Raw genomic sequence first — 19,688 nt, forward strand, 5'->3', positions numbered from 1 at the left:
TGCTTTGTTAATGTATTCTTCAGAGGTTTTTTTCTTATTGAATAAAGAATTTATAAAGACATTATACATCAATGTGACTCAATTAAGCAGGTATCCTAAAATGCACAGGATGTTAGAAGACACTCAACGCTTACAAGTTACAGTCCACCGTAGTATAATAATAGCATAATTTGTCATTCTCATACAAAGTCAATATAATCTAATGAGAGGAGAAAATTTTGTATCATTAAATATGTACTCTAATAGCAAAACAACTTCTGCGCTTTTAAATCAATAACAGTTCTGCAAGAAGCAGATTAATGAGCATACAGTGATGTGTCTGAATGGTTAAACTGCAATGCCTTGCCCATTATGTATGTGTGTTTGGGTGTATGTGGGGCGATTCCGGCTGGGTTTTTGTTCTTTAAGGTTCATTTGTGAAGGTTCCAAGGTGCTGAGAAGAGCACAAGGTGATGATGTCATCCGTCTGCACTGGCTGCTAGGATCCTCTACTCTGGGGATTGTGGCAGTACATGAACAGCATGAATCAGACCTCACCACCGGCTTGGGTGCAACCAATAAATGTACAGTTCCAGTGTTGGCTGTGGGTTCTGGAGTGTCCTTAGTGGTCACCTCCTGGAGTAGCTCCACCTCCTCCTGATCATTGCTGCAACTTCCCATTCACTTGCCCTGTTCCTCTGTGCTCAGTAGGCAAGGGCAGGCAGGCAAATGGAATGTTGTTCCTTCTCCTTGTTCTGTCACCACTCACTTGCTCAGAGAGGGCATGTGAACAGGCAGTGACAGAAGGAATGGGCAGCTGGCAGTAGATCCCCTCTGCTGATACCCAGCAATGCAACCCCCTGGTGTTAGTCCAGCACATGATCTCCTTGGTTGCTATTCAGCAGCAGCCTCCAAATGCAATGTACTCCTATGTATCCCTCTCTGCTTTTGCACCCTGGTTCATGCAAAAGGCAATGAGAACAGCAGAATGATACATATGGTACTCGTTGATTATACTGGTTTTCTGTAGCATCTTACCCATTTTATCTCTCTCATTTAACACCTTCTAACTGCCAAAGATACTCCCGTTTTTTAAAAAATGACACCCACTCAATTTCTAATTTTTGCTATATAAGGCAGTACTTACTGCCCCTTTGGATAGAAAAATTGTAACAAGGATACATTATGTCAAAGAACGTCTCCTGTTACTAAATGCACAGGGGAATAAAAGCCCATCTAATTTAAAAGGAAAACAGCCACAAAAGTTGACGGTATGTAGATAATGTCGGTTTTTCAGTTCTTAAGAATGACCTCTGTTAAATACGAGCAATGTGCCAATATACTCTGGGGGTCCTCATCCCAGTTTTCAATCTCATAGTGATTGCTCAAAGTGGACCAGGTCAAAACTAAGGCACTACACTTTAGAATAAGGTCAGTCCCCACATCATTGGTATTGCAATTTAAAGAGCTGAACTACACTTGCACTTCTGATCAAACGTAAGAAACGGGGATCTATTAGGAATGAGCACACTTCAGAACCACATGAAACAATTTATCTGAGATTAGGTACAGAACATTACCATGGGAGGGATGCTGGAATGATAATGTGGCCTTTCCCAAAGTGGTGCCTTCCAGATGTTTTGGACTACAACTCCCATCAGTCCCCAGCCAGTTAAGTGTCAGAAACGCAGCCAAAAGAGCTGAACGTATTTGAAACTGGAAAAAGACCTTTTAATTTCCTGGGTTCATCTCTATAACAATGAACACAGGCTATTTGATTGAGGGGCAGATGGAGCTTGTAAGCCTGACAGGTTAGGCCATTTAGGAGAAGGAAAACTCTTCTGTAAAGCTGTACCCGCTGCCTTGTGGGACATCTTTGGGAAGCTAAATAAACATTACACAAATCGGGGGGGGGGGGACACCTTGTATGCCTCCTTCCAGCAACTCCTGCAGCCAAGCTGGTGCCAAACGTATTGCTCTGCTTTCCTTTGACTGAGAGAGAAGCCCAGGATCTCCATATGCATTGCCCTGGCTTGCGCCCCGGAGAGGTCACTTCCGTGCTGCTAATGCAGTGGTTTGACTCCACCCCTAGAGGTGCATTTCATTGTCTCTTTAGACGGAAAGGTGACAACAACACTATGGGTTATGGTGACTTTTCTTTTCTTTTTTAAAGCCAATAACGCACCATGTGAAAAGATTCCTACAGAATATATTTGACTCGATGAGCTGTCATAACACTTTGCCCAAATTTCCTGCATTCTGACTTGATCCAATTATTCATTCCTGAAATATAATTATATTACTATTTTGTATTATTGAATAATATTAGACACTAAGGCAGGTAGGTTTGGAAGAGGCTGTTAATATTTCACAAACCCACATCACCATTAGGAAGAGAGCTCATTAATCATTTAGCAAGACATCACCTTACATAGGGCCCCTGTCAGCCGAAACGGAACGCTGCTGTTTGAAAAATCACATTTTTTTATTATTATCCACCTGCTGCTATGCCCAATTTAGCACCGAGCTCTACCACGTGCTCACCTTGCAATTAAGAAGGCATGTGGGTTTTAAAATTAAAATAATCTCTTTGAAACCATCAGAACTGATCGGAGTTGGATGACAGAACAATCTAAATACCCCATGCTTTCAAAGAGTGCTGGGTGGTGGCATCTGAATTGCCACCTCACAGGCTAATTGCCTTGGTAATATGCCAGCCCTGTGTGAGGCCAACATTTGATGCCCTCCCCCTAGCGGCACAGGCTTAAGCTGGGTTTGGGGAAGGAGGCGTGAGGTTCTGACAAGGTCCAGAGACCTCCCACCTCTTCCCCAAAGACCAGTAAGTGCTTGCCTGGCTTTGGGAAGGAGGCAAGAGGACTGGTCCAACTAGCACAGTACTGTCTATGACTGGCAGTGCCTCACCAGGGTTTCAGACCCCCTACCCTATGCTGGGGATCAAATCTGGGACCCTCTGCATGCACAGCGGATGCTCTCCCACTGCCAGAACGCGCCCCACCCCTGTCATGGAATTCTACTCAATATTGATCCAGAGCAGATTCCAGCGTATAGTTAGCCGAGTAAAAACTTAAACACTTTGCAGGATTCCCCCAAAACAGACCAGAGGCTATTGTATTTCATCCAGCAGAGCTTTACTGCTACTGAAGGCAAATGAGCATAATGGTAACATTCAGGATTGGCACTGTCCATAAGAAATCCAGTTGCAGCAAACTTAACTTAAACTTACAATAACTTATAATAAGACTAACCTTGACCCTAAGCATACTATGTACAGAACACCACACCAGAAGGAAGAGAGATAGAAAGAGAAAGTGAAACCCAGGCTCCTTTTGGCCTACTATTATAGTCAGCATGACCCTGACAGAAAGAGATAACAGAACCACTTTAAGCCAGCTGTACTCAGCTTCTCTAAAGGAATAACCCAAACAACATGAACCTTCTGCTGGTTTCTTTCACACAGAGAAGCTTCCAGAACCCTCTCGAATTAAGTAGAATAGGAAAGATCTCTACACATCAATACTTTCTGCACTAAGAAATGCAAACTGACACCCACAAGAGCTGAGTGGGTCGGCGCTGCACTGCCTGCCTGCCAACGCAACTCTTGGCAGGAAAATTTCCCCAGCATCTGCAGAGAGGAACTCTGGGCCGGGCCATGCTGAGGTCACCCCTTGCCTGCATCCTTCCGTCCAAGCCCACTCACCACGGGCCTGAGTTACTCTGCCATCTTTGCCAAGGCAGGGAGGGATTGCCATAGAAGCCGATGCCTGAATGGGGGCACCTGATTGCACCCTCTCAGAATGCTGCGTCCGGGGCAGTGGCCCCCATGGCCCCTTCCCCATGCTACACAACTGGCTCTACCACTGAGCCGAGGCCCTTCCCAAGTCAAACGAATCATATTGAACTGTCCAAATGAGCATCCCAGTGGATATTTGAGCTGAACAAGTGGGAGCTCACTCACTCCTACCAGTCACTCATGAAAGGCATTGAGATATCACCCCTCACATGGGCAGTTCTACGGGTGCATAGGAAGATCACTGAATTTCTCTCTCTCTTCCACACACAAACACACACACACACACACACACAGCCTCTAGCACTCTACTTACAGAAGATCCCTGTTGCTGAATTGTTGACACCATTTCCTCCCAATCAGCCTAGGATATTAACAGCACCTATTTTTTTATTTATTCTTTTCACTATACACCTGCTGAGTAATGTTTAGCTTGAAAAGCTTTCTTGCTATATTACAGATGACTGGTTGGTCCAGCAGAAGGTTATTATCTCTAGGTTTCTCTTTCCACAAGACCAACTTGGCTGCTTTAAATTTCAGAGTTATGCTTTTGGCCCAGAAAGTCCTCCTTGCAGGAGAGAAAAAGGAATGTTTTCTTCAAATAAAAACAAATCATTCCTTGGCAATTCACACAGAGCTAAAAACTGAACGGCAAATATGGTTCGGCTAGTTCACAGCCTATTTCTGGTTGAAATGACGCCTGGTTTACATTTTCAGATATAACTGAAATTGGCACATGTTATGGATGCAGATCTCAAAGCCAGAACCCGTGAAATGGGGTGAAGCAGCTGCCTCAGGTGACAGAAGCCCCCCAGAGAAGCACACCCATGGGTGCTCCACCGCCTCCAATGCTGGCAGAGAAGTGGTGCAGGCATCAGTGCAGATATCTGGCAAGATCTCATAAGCTCTTGCCATAAATCAGTTCTCATGCTGGTGGCAGAGAACTGGGAAGTGCCGTGAAATGGGACACGGCAACCCTTCTCAAAGCTCCATACTAACAGAATTCTGGAAGGCTATGTTAGGGTTAAGAGCACAGAGGTAGTCAATCTATTAGACAACTGGGATATATCAAGAGTTCCAGTCAGCCAGTCACACCCATCTGTTTTCCCTTCCCTCTTTAGTTTTTCTCAACTCACCCCACAACAGCCAATCAATATTCCATGCTCACTGGGCATGCTCAGTCCCCATTAAGGTAGTTCTTTCCCCATAAATATTTTTATACCTATGTAAACCTTGGGGTTCCCCAGAGCTTGCTGAAAATTTGTCTCCCTCTTGTTGAATGGGTTGTGCCCTTTTGGCTATGTAAGGATCTACGCTTAAGAGAATGGGTTTGCTATATTAGCATGATCAATTGAAACTGATTCAGGTCCCACCTGTCCTGCACATTAAAAGTAGTATAATACCACTTTAAACTCTGGAAACTGTAACTCTGTGAGGGTAATAGGGGTCTCCTCAAAATGCTCAGGAGTCCTAAGAAGCTACAGTTCCCAGGAATCCTGGGGGGGGGGGTCCATGACTCTAGTATGATACTGTTTTAAATGTATAAGGCAGATGGTGCCTTACAGAGCAATTCTATATTGCAGGTGGGAAGATCCAATGGTGGACCTACTGACATTGCTTAAGCCCTGCCAGGGAAAAAAAATGGAAGGGGCAGATTTTCCACTTTTCTTCTTCCATTTTTAAAAACCCCTTCAACTGACTTCAGCAGTAGGGAGTGACAGCAACAGATTTTATTCTGTGGTCACAAACATAGTTGTAGGAAAATTACTAAGCTAGCTCTAAATGTAGTTTTGGATGCTTTTCAGCAGAACAAGAGGCCTAAGAATCTTATGGGTTCTTGACTACCTCTGACAAACTGCCATACCTCATTTCAGCCCCTACTTCCAGCAGGAAATCTTTCTATGGGCTCCACATGGGGTGATTTTGGCAGTGTAAGTACAATCCTATAGGCAGACTGCTCTTTTCACAGGCAAAGTAACCGTAAAGACCCCTCCTTCAGCTCCTTAGCTGGCAAAACCTTCCTGGGTTTATCTATTGTGTTTTAACTGGATAGCCTCTGAATTCGGTCCATCTTAGTTAACTAATTGATTAATTGATTGATTAATGAATAATAAAACAACAGTATCCTCGTCATCATACTTTTAAGATTACAAAATCCTTTAAGGCAGCCTGGAAGTAAAACTCAAAAAACTTTTAAACAAAATTACAGGGATGCAATATCAAGACATGGCAACTCAACCAGAAACTTCTCTGCCAGGCAGCTGGTGTCAGCTGGCTTGGGCTTGGAAGGAGGAGAATGTAATGTATGCAGTTTGTGGGTCCTTATTGAGATAGGAAGTGTCCTTAGGAAGCTTATGCAATTAATGGCTTTTTAATAGTTAGCTTTAATGAAGAACTTAGTTGGGCTGCAGAAAAGAAGCCTTGGGTTGGGGGAGGGGCTCTTGCTATTGTGCAGTATTTTAGGATTTATAAAAAGCATCTCTGCTAAAAGGGATAGGCAATATGAATATTTAAGGGCCAAGCGAAGGCCAAATATTCCCCTGGCTGTTACCCTTCACTTAGATTACTATATATCTGTATGAATATTTATTAGGCTGCGGTTGTATTAGCATCAAACATAGCAACATTGCACTTTAGGCTGCGTCAGCGCTTCTTTTCAACTCCATCTGGCAATGAATAGCAACCCTTTAAAGTTGGAACGTATCATTGAATATTTCAGTCAAGAGAGGCGCCCTCTTCGCAAAATTACATTGTTTCTCTTTTACAAAAAATCCTTAGAGACTCAGTATCAGACCAAGAGCCTGACCTAACAAAAACACCAAAATGATAAAAACGTACGCTTTGTGGTGCATTACGTGCTAAACAGCTTCAAATGTGGAAACTGAAACTATGGGCATCACTATAGTCTCCTGCCTCAGAAATGTTACTCTTCTATTGCTGTTTGGAACCTGTACTGAATGATCCAAAAGTACAAAGTGGTACATATCGGACTCCCTTCATCGTCCCCCATAAAATATTTGAGGACACCCCCAAGTTGATCGGTATTACCATTCAAATAGTGTGGGTGCACCCTGTCATGTGACCAATTATGGGGGACAGGACTTACCTGGGCCCCCTCAATATTTTATTCAAGTTGGCACCCCTGGTGGTGCTGAACTGTACCACTGGGGTCATACTAAGGAGGAGACTATGGGCCTATCCATATCTTGGCTTAATGTGGACTGTGAAGCCCCTTTGGGCCTCCTTTAATTCCCTCTGATGAGGCATTCTCCTCCAATGCTGCTATCTCACACTTTCTCCTTCCTAAATCCGGAGACTTCCTGTGCAATCGATGTAGCATCAGTGTATGCAATCGATATAGCTCTCCTGCTTGGATTTTCAAAGAATATTACTACTAGTAGTAGAAATACTTCTGTTCCAGTCTTCAGTATAGAAGTAGGAGAAAGTGACACCAAAGCAGCGGAGGAAGAAACTAAAAAGGAATGGTTTCTTGTTTGGTTCTTGCTGCTGTCTTTCTTGGGGCAAGCTAGGAATGGGGAACATTTTTCAGCTTGCAGGTCGTATTCCCTTATGAGCAGTTTTCTGGGAACCGCATGCTAGTGATGGGTAAGGCCAAAGACAAAATTGGGCAAAGCAGAAGGCTGGTTTCTTCACATTCAACACAACTCTATCCTCCCATCTAGGCAACTAAGGAGCATTTATCAGAGTTCAAGGACATCCGGTAAAATGGATGCAGGGCTGGTGAGGGGTGTAGCAAGGGAAGGGATGTGGTCTAGAGAGAATTATGGGGGTCAGCAAAAGAGGTCTAGAGGGCTGGATTTGACCCCCAGGGCCTGAGATTCCCTATCCCTGGGATACATCATCACCAAGAATGTGTAACAGTTAGGTGCACACACACTTAGCTCTAGAAGGAAACTAGAATTGTAGTGAGCAGAAATACTGCTGGAAGGGGAAAAGAGGGGGGAATTAATCTACCCCTTCCAAACTGTTGACTACTGGGGTTCCAGTTTCTTTTAAAAGAATACATATGTGCAGCCTCAGCAGCTGGATATATTCTGGTACAGATTTCAGCAGCCAGGCTGCTTACCAGGGCAGCACAGTCTGAACATGTAACATTGATTCTGGTAATGCAGGACGGGTTACTTAGTAGTTTCTGAGCACAATTCAAAGTGCTGGTTTTGGTATATATAACCTTATGCATCTCAAGACCCCTCCCCACATGAAGCAACCCATGCCCTGCATTCTTCATCCGAGGGAGGTGTAGAGGATGGTGAAAAAAGAAGGGGCTTCTCAGTGGTGGCTCGCCATTTATGGAATGCTCTCCCCAGGAAGGAATGCCTAGTACCATCACAATCTGTTTTCATGTGCCAGGCAAAAACATTCTTATTCAACTAGGTCTTTGGATCTAATTTTCTGCTTATTTTATTAGCAAGGTTGGGGGAGTTGGATATATGTATCTGGTGTATTTCAAGTTGTTTATATTTTGTTTGTAATACTTATTTCCAATGTTCCATTTTGTAAGTCACTTCGAGCTTCTTTTTCTTTAAAGTAACTAATAAATATAAACAACAACACAACAACAACAAAATATTTGTCTGTGAAGTTACGCATATGCACACGGAAGCCTACTTTTGGGCACGTAAGTCCCCATAACTGGATTGGTGTGGCCATGATTTCCTTTTTGCACTTTCTTCAAAATAAATAAAGGTCAAGCCACGATGCCAATGCCCAGCAAAATCCTCACCACAGTTGATGGCATCTATGCAAGCACATACATGGTATGACATTTCAATTGACCTTGCACACAACACCCTCCTGTGGATTACCGGTAAATCATTATTCTTTCAGAATGCTTGAGGCTGTCAACTCCACTAAATAGAAAACCATCTTTTAATTTTCAAGTGCAAACTCCCTTTTGTGATTCCTAAAAAAACTGTTGTCAATTTGGCACAATTATTTTAAAGAAATTTGCCAAAGGAAAGAGTGGTGCTTTTGTTGTGGTGGTTGTTTTAAAAGGCATTAAGAGGAGCAAGCACAAATTCTACCTCCCTCTTTCATTCTCTATGTTATATTATTATTCATAATATTCTGCCAAAACCCCTAATATAGTCTTCATAATAATATATAATCAATCTACTGTTTATTGTCATTAGAGTAAAAAATTGCAATCTGAGTTTTCAAGACACAGCAAATATCAGTGAAACATCATTTAGCCTTTTATCTAACTGCCTTAGGCATAAAAAACAATCCATCACTTTAAATCAATATGCTATTCAGTCTGGCAAGTTCCACTGTCTGTAATGTCAGGTTGTTCCCATCGTCTTTGTTCTATGTGTGTTTTTCAACACTTTATTCACTGTGCATAGTGGCAATCAGTGCAATATCGAAAGAATTATGAATAAAAATACATTTTCAAACTACAGAGATAGGCATATTATGTTTGACAAATAAATTGTTAGGTATATACACTTGCTTTCAGTACTTTTCAACGCAATTAAATATGCTCACCTAGAAATATCTAATTATATTGGATCTTCCTCCCACTTAAATCAATAGAATATGTTCAATCATGGAATGATTAGGCATCTAACTCTTAGCTTAGAGAGCTAGCACTAACTTCCAAAACCCAGTGGAAAGGAGAGTCAACCTATAATGATCCACCACATGGGGAAGCTCAACAGCATCCAAAGTCTTGTGCAAGGCTGGTCATAGGTCAAGTTCTGATAACCCACTTGGAAGTAGTCCTGTGCAGACAGCTCGTTTTTAATATTCACCATGCTTATGCAAATAGTTGCCAGTAAATGACACCTATCAGGTGTTCTTTCTCAGTGAATTTATATCTCAGCTAGAGATGTCCTAACCAAGGGATAGCACTGGATGGCATATGAGCCCCCCCCCACTCTATGAACTTTCACATTCCTGTTTTGTGAGGTGTCACTCCTGACACAGATTGCTTACCCCTGGCCCCACCTCTGATCTTACCTTAGTTTTGCAGTTGCTGCTGCAGCCAGAAATTGCATAGGCACTATTCTATATAGGAAGCCATTCATATGAAGAAACCGAGGATGGAATTACCCATTTCAATCACACAAACACCTCCCAAAAAGAGATTTGATCACAAAATAGTACAGTATTGATGAAAATTGTACCTCTGCCTTAGACATGGGCTTTCCAAGTACTGTAAGTGCCACCATTTCCGCAGTTGTATTGTCCACTAATTTCTTTCTCAAGTGAATGCACTTTTGCCACTATTTTATCTGCATCTCGAATCATCTCAGCCCCAGCTCACACATCCCAAGTGCCTTCACTCACCTACTCATATTTCATAGTGCCTTGGGCACAACCGACTACTTGCCTATTTCCTCCCTCATGATCTGTGTAGGAATGCATTTAGGCACTAGGAAAGGTTCTGTTGTTTACTTATTATCCTTCCTTGCTCATATGGGTGAGCTCAGCAGAGTACCATCCTTTGCAGCTTTAAACTTGGAAGCTAAGATAAGGTTGATCTAACCTTCTAGAAACAATGAACCAGGATGCATTAAGGACAACTGGATTTTCTCTGGTATTACCCCTTTTCTCCCCCTTAAATATAACAATACACAGACATTGTTTGGTAAAGAAGTAAAAGTAGTATTTACATGCATAATCTAGGCCTTGAAGCAGCAGTTACAGTAGCAAAATGTAGGCGGGTTTATGACTACTGTCTTACAATGGGATGCGGGTGGCGCTGTGGGTTAAACCACAGAGCCTAGGACTTGCTGATGAAAAGGTCAGCAATTCGAATCCCCGTGAGCTCCTGTTGCTCGGTCCCTGCTCCTGCCAACCTAGCAGTTCGAAAGCACTTCAAAGTGCAAGTAGATAAATAGGTACTGCTCCAGCGGAAAGGTAAACGGTGCTTCCGTGCGCTGCTCTGGCTTGCCAGAAGCAACTTAGTCATGCTGTCTACATGACTCCCTCGGCCAATAAAGTGAGATGAGCGCCGCAACCCCAGAGTCAGCCACGACTGGACCTAATGGTCAGGGGTCCCTTTACCTTTACCTAAGTTTCAAAGGTATAAAATCTAAGTTCAAAATGGTGTCTGAGCTGCAGAGCTCAGGCATGCACATGTGGTCAGCTTGGAAGCATGATAAAGAAAGAGAAAGATGCCTAGGAAGGAAGGCCATATGCAGTGTTACAGCTTCCTGCCAAGGTAGACAAAGGAAGTGATCTCACACAGTTATCACTAGCAAATTTTACAGGAAAGCTCTGTGAGACTCATATAGAGTTAGCTTGGCTGCAGTCATTAATGGTAAACTCACAACTGGAATATGCTCTATCTGGGGTGCAAATGAGCTCAATTTTCTCGGCATATTTGCATGTGCAGTGAAGATGATCACCTCAGAAGCTGTGGAATGGAAGAAAACTTTGGTCAAGAGGCACCAGCTTACGATGAAAATAGGCCTGAATACCTGTCTTAAGGGCAGAAAAGTTTTTCTGTCTGGAGTGTGGGGCAAGCAGAAATGCTGACAAGGTTTTAGTCAAGCTAAGAAAATGCACCAGTGTGAAGATGGTGCAATATTTGCTACTCTGTGTGATTAGCAGTACTGGGTGACCTTTGTGAGTTTCCCTGTACCCTAATTAAGCTTTGAGGGAAATGTTTCAGCAGGTGTTTGTCTTGTAATCTGTTGTTTACCAACACAGAAACCAATTTTAGTTGCTAGCAATGGGGGAACTGAAAAAGAACCAGTGTGCAAGAAAAGGTTCCTGGAGTGTTGAGAAACAAAGATAATGTGTACAACAGAGGGAAATGTAGGAAGTTTACAACCCATAAGTGGTGATCCTTCTTTTTCAAATAGATGAGTTGTTTTCTTGCTTCTCCAAAATGGTGCCAAAATCACCCATAAGAAACAGTACTGGATACTTTTATCTTATAAAGTGTCCTTTTCTCCCTTTAACACACCACTTGTAGTATATGTTATAGGACCAATTTCAACGTTAAAGAAAAGCATTCCCTACTGCTGTGAAGCCACTGTAACATATTCATAAACACAACGGTTCTGTGCAGAAAGACTAAAATGTGACAAAATGTCTCCTCTTGTAATGCTTGTCATTGTCCATGAATCCACTGGATAAGTGCAGTTGTTCCAACTTGCCTAAAAACCATTGAAAAATGTAAATGGCCAACGGAGCTTAAATAGTTGAATGTGACATTAGCTTTCATTTTCAATCATTTGTATTGCAGCTTGAAAAACAGCACAGAGAAGAAACTACATGGCATTAAAAACAGTATGCTTCATTTTGCATTCCAGTTTGCTTTGTCTTATATATATATATTTATATATATATCTAAAAGAGCTGTCTAAAATTATGATCTGCCATACTACTCGTACATTAGATGTTGTCATGGGACACAGACTCAGAGCTATTTGTGGCTCTCCTTAGGTTTTACAGGGGGAGGGGAGAAAGACCATTTACAATTATATCATTTGAATGCAGGAGGATTTTATTTCACCAGGAGGCAGTTGTGTGCTTCAGCCTTTGTGCATCTGGATCAAGAAGCACAGAACATTCATGTATACCTAAGGGTGGGTAACCTACAGGTTATAGTGGGGGTGGGGAAGCTTCTGATGTTGTGTGTAGTGGAAAAAGCTATACCCTTTTTATTAACTTTACTGCAGTAAAGGACATTCCCATAAGTGATGGGTGCTGCACCTATCACAGGTTTCACATAGCCTTTTATACTCTTTTACATGTTGTTGTTTAGTCGTGTCTGACTCTTCGTGACCCCATGGACTAGAGCACACCAGGCACTCCTGTCTTCCACTGCTTCCCGCAGTTTGGTCAAACTCATGCTGGTAGCTTCGAGAACACTATCCAACCATCTCATCCTCTGTCGTCCCCTTCTTGTGCCCTCCATCTTTCCCAACATCAGGGTCTTTTCCAGGGAGTCTTCTCTTCTCATGAGGTGGCCAAAGTATTAGAGTCTCAGCTTCAGGATCTGTCCTTCCAGTGAACACTCAGGGCTGATTTCCTTAAGAATGGATAGGTTTGATCTTCACTAGTTTACTGCAGTTACTAGTTAATAAAGGATATTGTCTTGCTGGAATCCTTGGTTTTGTTTTTTTATTGAATTCCCCACGTGGAACGAACATGAGGAGTCATTTTAGCTACTCCCTTGACAATAGGAAGATATGTAAACATACTGCATGGCAGTCAGGATGAATGCAGGAAGAATATTCTGTGTTTATATCAGCATCCCATAAACAAATCAGAACAAATGCCCAGTAAAACTGGACATAGTCCAACCACCAGGTAAACTTCGTTGAAGCATATCAGGATGAATTCTCAATAAACAGGCCATCTGGAGGAGCTTGAATAACTCATTCAAATCTTGTTGAGAGCAAGCAAGGAGTTAAGACTATCTTCTACTGGATCAGTGACAGAGGGTACATTTGGACGTGAGGATTATTGGGTTAGTTTTCCTGATTATAATCCTGTATTCTAACATTTCTTTTACACTGCATTATTACCTGTTGGATTCTAGATCTGTGGCTTTCTGATGGATATACTGTCATGTTGTGCTGAATTTGAAAATCCAGGAAAGAATGGTATAACAGAATAATGCCCCAGATTTCATCGTGTGACATTACTCTTGTCCTTTTCTGGGTTAACAGGGCTGCAAATGGATCCCCCCCCCCAAAGCAAATAACACAGAAATGCTAGACAAGTAGCTTTTCCACTAGTAGTTTTCCAGAAGTGGCATTTATGCCATGTGAAGGATCACATAAAACATGGAAATGATCAGGCAAGGAAACACTGGGCAAATGGATTAAAGTGTTTTCTGAATACAGCCAAAGCCTCCACCCCCACTCCCCAATATGCACATTTTAAACGTTTTGCCATTCTGATGGGATCTTTTCTAGAACAAGCAGGCAGCCCCTTATTTACTTTGGTTCTATTACAAATCATTATGAGATCTTAAATGAGAATAGCCATCATTAGTGTTAACGAGAATGTTCCAGAGCATTGGACATTTGATTTGTCAATTTACTGCAGGGATTGGGAACATGTGGCTCTTTGGATACTGGAGGTCGACAACTTCCATCATAACTGAAACTCCTGGGCATGCTGGAGTAGAGGCTCACAGGTTCCCCAGTCCTGATTTTCAGGGGCTCAAACCACAGTCAATAGTTCTTTTTTCCAGTGAAAATAACTCCTACAGTCTTTCACAGACATAAAGTGACATATATGCTGCTGACACGTTAAACTGTTTATATTATAAGCACAAATTCACATAAAATTACGGTGCCCTTCAGATATATCATGCAGCAATTTAGACTCTAAACTAGATGCCTTTTACATGTTTCACAAAAATACAGTGCTCATTTTTGTCTCAGGGAGGTTTGGGGACTTCTCTGTGATTTTAGGAAGTATGTAGTCAATGGGTGGGTATTCCATCAATGCTAATTGCCTCAGTGTGAGGAAAAGTGAAAATCAACCATCCTGCCGAGTAAACCCAGGAATGTATTCCCACCCACCCACCCAACAGATGTGTTGATGCAATATAGAACAAGAAACTCATCAAAGAGCTCATTTATGTTCCCCCATACCTTAACAGCATACATTAATAAATAAATAAGGTCTCTCAAATTAAATATGGTTTTCTGTGGTTCATGGTCATGTGCTCAAGTCACTCTTGATTAAAATGTGGGTTTAAAAAGATGCAATTAAGATGCGGCTCACCGCTATCCTCACTCTGAATACTTTTCGTCTAATATCCGTGTACAATGTTATTTCAATTTACCAAATACATGTATTGGTATTTTCAATTCACCAAATACATTATTCACCTTTCTCATTAGTTATAACTGTGACTTATTGGCATTTCCCAGCCCATATAGTCATCTGTTTCATCAGATGTTGGAACGCCCCAGTAACAATAAATGAGGCAGTCAAGAGCCCACACTGGCAGCAGCACTGATGATCCAAATGGCCCCCACCAAGGCTATTTTCTATCTTCTTTTTTGAATTAAAATTTTGTAATTATTTTTATTTAGACCATGGAATGCTTTGTAATTACAGACCACACAGCCTTTTCCTCTTGGTTGTTTTTATTATGGACTTAATAGATTGCATAGCTATATCCTATACTTCTTTCTTGGCAATTGTGATTTTTTAAAAAACAACAACAACCGTATTTTAATTTTTTTCTGGAACCTGCTTTTTTGTTGCTAAAATTCAATTAAAATATGGGGGGGGGGGATTGCACAGCCCTTTTAGCACCTTGAGATCTCCAGTAGAATTTCTTAATGAAAATTACCTGGGGGAAATATGAGCATGCTGGAGTTTTCCTGTAAATGTACAGCTTATGTCACCATTTGGATCATGGCTCTTCTACCCACAAAGCAGCAACAACATTTGTATCTGAGAAACTATCAAGCGCTGTGGCAACAAATATGCTCTCAAAACCACAACCCAAGTGATATAAGTCAGGCCTCATGAATAGTTCAGTTAGAGGGGATTTCATTTTAAGAAGCTGCCAATATGCTTAAGGCACATATTGTGACCCATGAAGCTGACTACCAACCATACAGCTTTTAATAGACAAAACATGTGTTAATACATCTTTGATACTTAAGCAGACATTTAATTCTGTAGCAGTTAAGAGGGCAGAAAACACCCTCACTCATGACTGCATTCTTAAGCACATTTATATAGCAGAAATACCCCACTGAGCACATTGATAACTAATTCAGAGTCAACACATATAGGATTGATTGCATTGCCAAAATTCGTACTTTCTCAGCAGCATATTGACATTAGGATAGCTCATTCTAAATAGGAATACAATTTCGGACAACCAATTCCAAACACCAATGTTGTATTTTGATTACTGAAATATGTATTTTGGCTCCTGGACTGGTATGAGAATGAAAAATGCCTTGTTAGATTATTAAAAGGTTTCACTATCCCAACACCCAGGATATTTGGTGACATTCAGCAAAGTCTTTTCTGCTGGTTTAGCATTACTCACTGGGGTGCAAAGTTAAATCTAAATTTACAGAGGCAATGAGGAATTACGTTCTCCACATGATAACCTACCAGCCAGAGCCTTGGCTAGGTGATCTTGCGCCCCTGGCAGAACTGTTGCGCCCGCTACCCACGGACAAATTAGCTCTTCTTTCCGCCTCTCCTCCAACCCCAACCCCCACACATTCAATTCTTCAGGCACTTCACCTTGTAATTAATTCTTTCAAAGAAAATCCAATATTTAATTTTTATGAACATATTTTAAAGCCGATTTTGCACCTCCCTTGCCTGTGCCCCTGGTGGGGGCCTTCCTCACCACCCCCTGGCTACAGCCCTGCTCCCAGCATTAGTACACTGTTGATGAGTTTATTACTGGGGAGCAAGGCCCATTAAAATCAACAGGGCATCCTGAGCTCTACAAAAATAAGGGCACCATCCAGCCTAAGTTAAGCACATGAAGTCCTATTGATTTCTGTTGGAAAACTAAGCATGTGCTTAATTATAACTCCAATGGAAATCAATTGAACTTTAAAGTGTTTCGCTATGGTTGGATTGTATAAAAATATAAGGGATAAGCAGCTATTATGTTGGCAGGCTTTAAAACACATTGGTACCTTCGGTTTAAAACAAGAAAACAAACTGCTTCTACCAAGGAACTTCATGAAAAGTCTGCCTGACTAGGCAAAACTGGTTCAAGAGCTCCACTATGTTAGATGGATCCGATTCATCATATTCCAGATACTCAGAACTACCTATTGTCCATTAGAATCCACTGTCCCTCATATTAGGCTACTATATCAAGCCCAAGGTGGAAAAAAATCTCAATGATTTGCTTTTCAAAAGGCTGCAAGCCTCATCTAGTGGTACCTCAGGTTACAAATGCTTCGGGTTACAAACACCTTGGGTTACAAATTCCGCTAACCCAGAAGTAGTACCTTGGGTTGTGAACTTTGCCCCAGGATGAGAACAGAAATCGTGCTTTGGCAGCACAGGAGGCCATTAGCGAAAGTGGGCCTCAGGTTAAGAATGGACCTCTGGAACGAATTAAGTTTGTATCCCGAGGTACCACTGTACAGATTTTTCCTTCCTTCAAAAATTTATATGCTGCCTCTCAGTCTTGAAGATGTTCAGAGATTACTTAAAAGCTTCGTAACTATTTCATTGACTCTTTTTAAACACTGCAACAACATAAAACAAAAATGTGAATTCTTGGGGGGAAAACTTTGAAAGATTGATCTATTTGAGAGGGTGCTGAGAAAACTGAGGAGAATTTATAATGTTAGACGAGCAATAGCAAAGGACTCATCCTCTCTAATTCTGGTTTCGGCAGAAATTATTTAAGACGACACCACATTTTATCTTATTTTTTTAAGGGTATGCTTTCCCCATCATGGGTTATCTCTGCTGAAATTTTACAAGGTAGCACAGAAAAATAAAGACAAATGGAATAGTTTAACTAGGTGAACAATTAATAGCAGCCACTGATAAATCCTATTCTTTCATATATCAATTCACCATAGTTAATTTGCTTAACGCACAATGCGGTCTATAATACCAAGAATCACTCCAAGGGGATCAGAACAGACAAACCTCACGTGGTGTCTGTACACCGGGAAGTGGAATTGGCATAGGACAAAACAGTTCACAACAGAATATACCTGTTTAAAATGAAAGGATACACTTAGGGATGGCCCAGCGCCGCAATGATTGTCAAGATCATACTGTGCAAAAACTAGTACTGAAATCATACCACCAAATCCATCTTCATGGTACAAATGGTACACTTCACATGCTTGTTTGTGTATCTGATGTGCAATTAACTTGCGAATCAGTGATTGTGAAGACATCAAACATAGCCAACATTTTTAAAAATGTATTTCATTTTGTTCAGTTGTTGTTATCAAGAAAACAGGTACTTACATATTCTTCATAGGGTTCATGTGCTGGCGGAGGGGGTGGCCTGTAACCTGGTACTGCTGGAACTCCTCTTGCTCGAGGGGTTGGGACCCCCCTGGCTACAGGGGGGACTGGGAGTACTCCACGCGTGGCAGGCGTTCCTCTTGGTACTTGAGCTCCTCGTCCAGGTGGTGGTGGAGGAGGAATTGCACTCCCACGACCCCTGAGAAGGAATAGAGAAATCTCATTAATGTGAAGACGAGCCCTTAATGCAAAGCTATAAAACAAGCATGGGGAACCTGTGGCCCTCCATATGTTGCTAGACTATGGCTTCCATCATGCTAGCAAGAGGTGATAAGAGTTGGAGTTTAACAACTCCACCCAGAGAGCCATAGGCTGACCACACCTGAAACAAAATCTATCACACATTTTTAGGGTAAGCGTTAATCAACTTATATACGATGCAACAGATTACAGAAACTGAATTTGACACCCCCCCCAAAAGCACTCGTTTCACCATTAAATTTTCAGCACTGCTCGCATACTTGGTATTTGTTCGCCCTAGATAGAATGATAGTGCCAAATGAAAGGTTTCATGGAATAAAGGCAGTTCAGCTGGGCTATGTTTAGATAGATGGGGAGTGAACAAAGGAGCTGATGTTTGGAAGGAACATTGGTAGGTGACAGATATTAGCTGTTGGACAAGACCTTTCATCAACTATTTCCTCAAATAACCACCTACATAATCTCTATATTATTGTCTTTGCTCAGCTGTGGTTTGTATGCCAGTTGAATCCCTTTTCAGGATCAAGTAGATCAAAAGCAGAATCCAGATTGTCTAATGCCCTCCCCAAAGAGGTTCAGTCAGCTCCCTTTCTCTTGACTTTTTCAGCAGTCTTTTATTTCCATTTGGTTTTTGATCTGTGTTAACCTCCTGCTGGAGCAATGTATTTTTGATCTGACCCAGTTGCTTTATGCCCAACTCATGCTGTTGTTTTAACCATTTAATTGGCAAGTTACACTTGCTTTTATTTTGTTTTCTTTGTTTTCAATTTAGAAGACTCCCGAAAGTCATTTTGGGGGCCAGAAAATAGAGAAGAATTTTTCTAAAATAAATAAATTGCAGTGTATTGTGAGAAGAAAGTAAGGGAAGAATGCATCATAGAAAAGTAATTGTAGAATGACCAGTTCATTTCAGATTCAGGTAGGTAGCCGTGTTGGTCTGACGAAGTCAAAATATATTTTAAAAAATTAAAAAATTGTCCAGTAGCACCTTAGAGACCAACTAAGTTTGTTCTTGGTATAAGCTTTCGTGTACATGCACACGTCTTCAGATACACTGAAAGAGAAGTCACCAGACCCTTATATATAGTGGGAGGGTGGGGTGGGGTTTTTCTCAGGAGGGTACCTCCCTCCCACTATATATAAGGGTCTGGTGACTTCTGTTTCAGTGTATCTGAAGAAGTGTGCATGCACACGAAAGCTTATCCCAAGAACACACTTAGTTGGTTTCTAAGGTGCTACTGGACAATTCTTAATTTTTTTTTTATATAATCCAGTTCATTTCAATATAGGAGAAGGATAAACTAATATATAGGGGGCATGTAGCACTCTGGTGTGAGCTTTCACTCATGTTAGTTACACCAAATTAGTAGAGGAGAATCAGGTTCAAATTTCCCACTCAACCACGAACCTCAGTGGATGATCCTTGGGCCAGTCACCAGCCCACCTCACAGGCTTCATGTGATGATAAAATTGGGACGAGGGGAAAAGAATCATATAAGCCAATCTGAACTCCTCCCAGGGATGGTAGGACACTTGGACCCAGATGTCATAAACAGAACATTCCCTTTGTAAGCAATGCTTCAATAATGAAAGAACATTTCTAAAACTTTCGTCATGTCATTAATAGTGACATTTCACCTCTGTGAGCTTTGACATATTGGAAATATGGTCATAGCTGTCTGTATGTTCCTTCTGATTTCCCACATATTAA

The 19,688-nt window shown here is 41.6% G+C and overlaps 1 protein-coding gene across 3 annotated transcripts in view; it reads right to left on the minus strand.

Moving 5' to 3' along the window:
* KHDRBS2 (KH RNA binding domain containing, signal transduction associated 2) overlaps positions 1 to 19,688 on the minus strand; it is a 432,530-nt gene that overhangs the window by 110,311 nt on the left and 302,531 nt on the right. For all 3 annotated transcript variants that reach the window (XM_081187087.1, XM_081187085.1, XM_081187086.1), the window contains exon 6: positions 17,717 to 17,915. In XM_081187087.1, coding sequence (XP_081043213.1) covers positions 17,717 to 17,915 — 199 coding nt within the window. The remainder of the gene's footprint in view (positions 1 to 17,716; positions 17,916 to 19,688) is intronic.

The sequence above is a fragment of the Podarcis bocagei genome, assembly GCF_964188305.1.
Source record: "Podarcis bocagei genome assembly, chromosome: 3".
Lineage (NCBI taxonomy): Eukaryota > Metazoa > Chordata > Lepidosauria > Squamata > Lacertidae > Podarcis > Podarcis bocagei.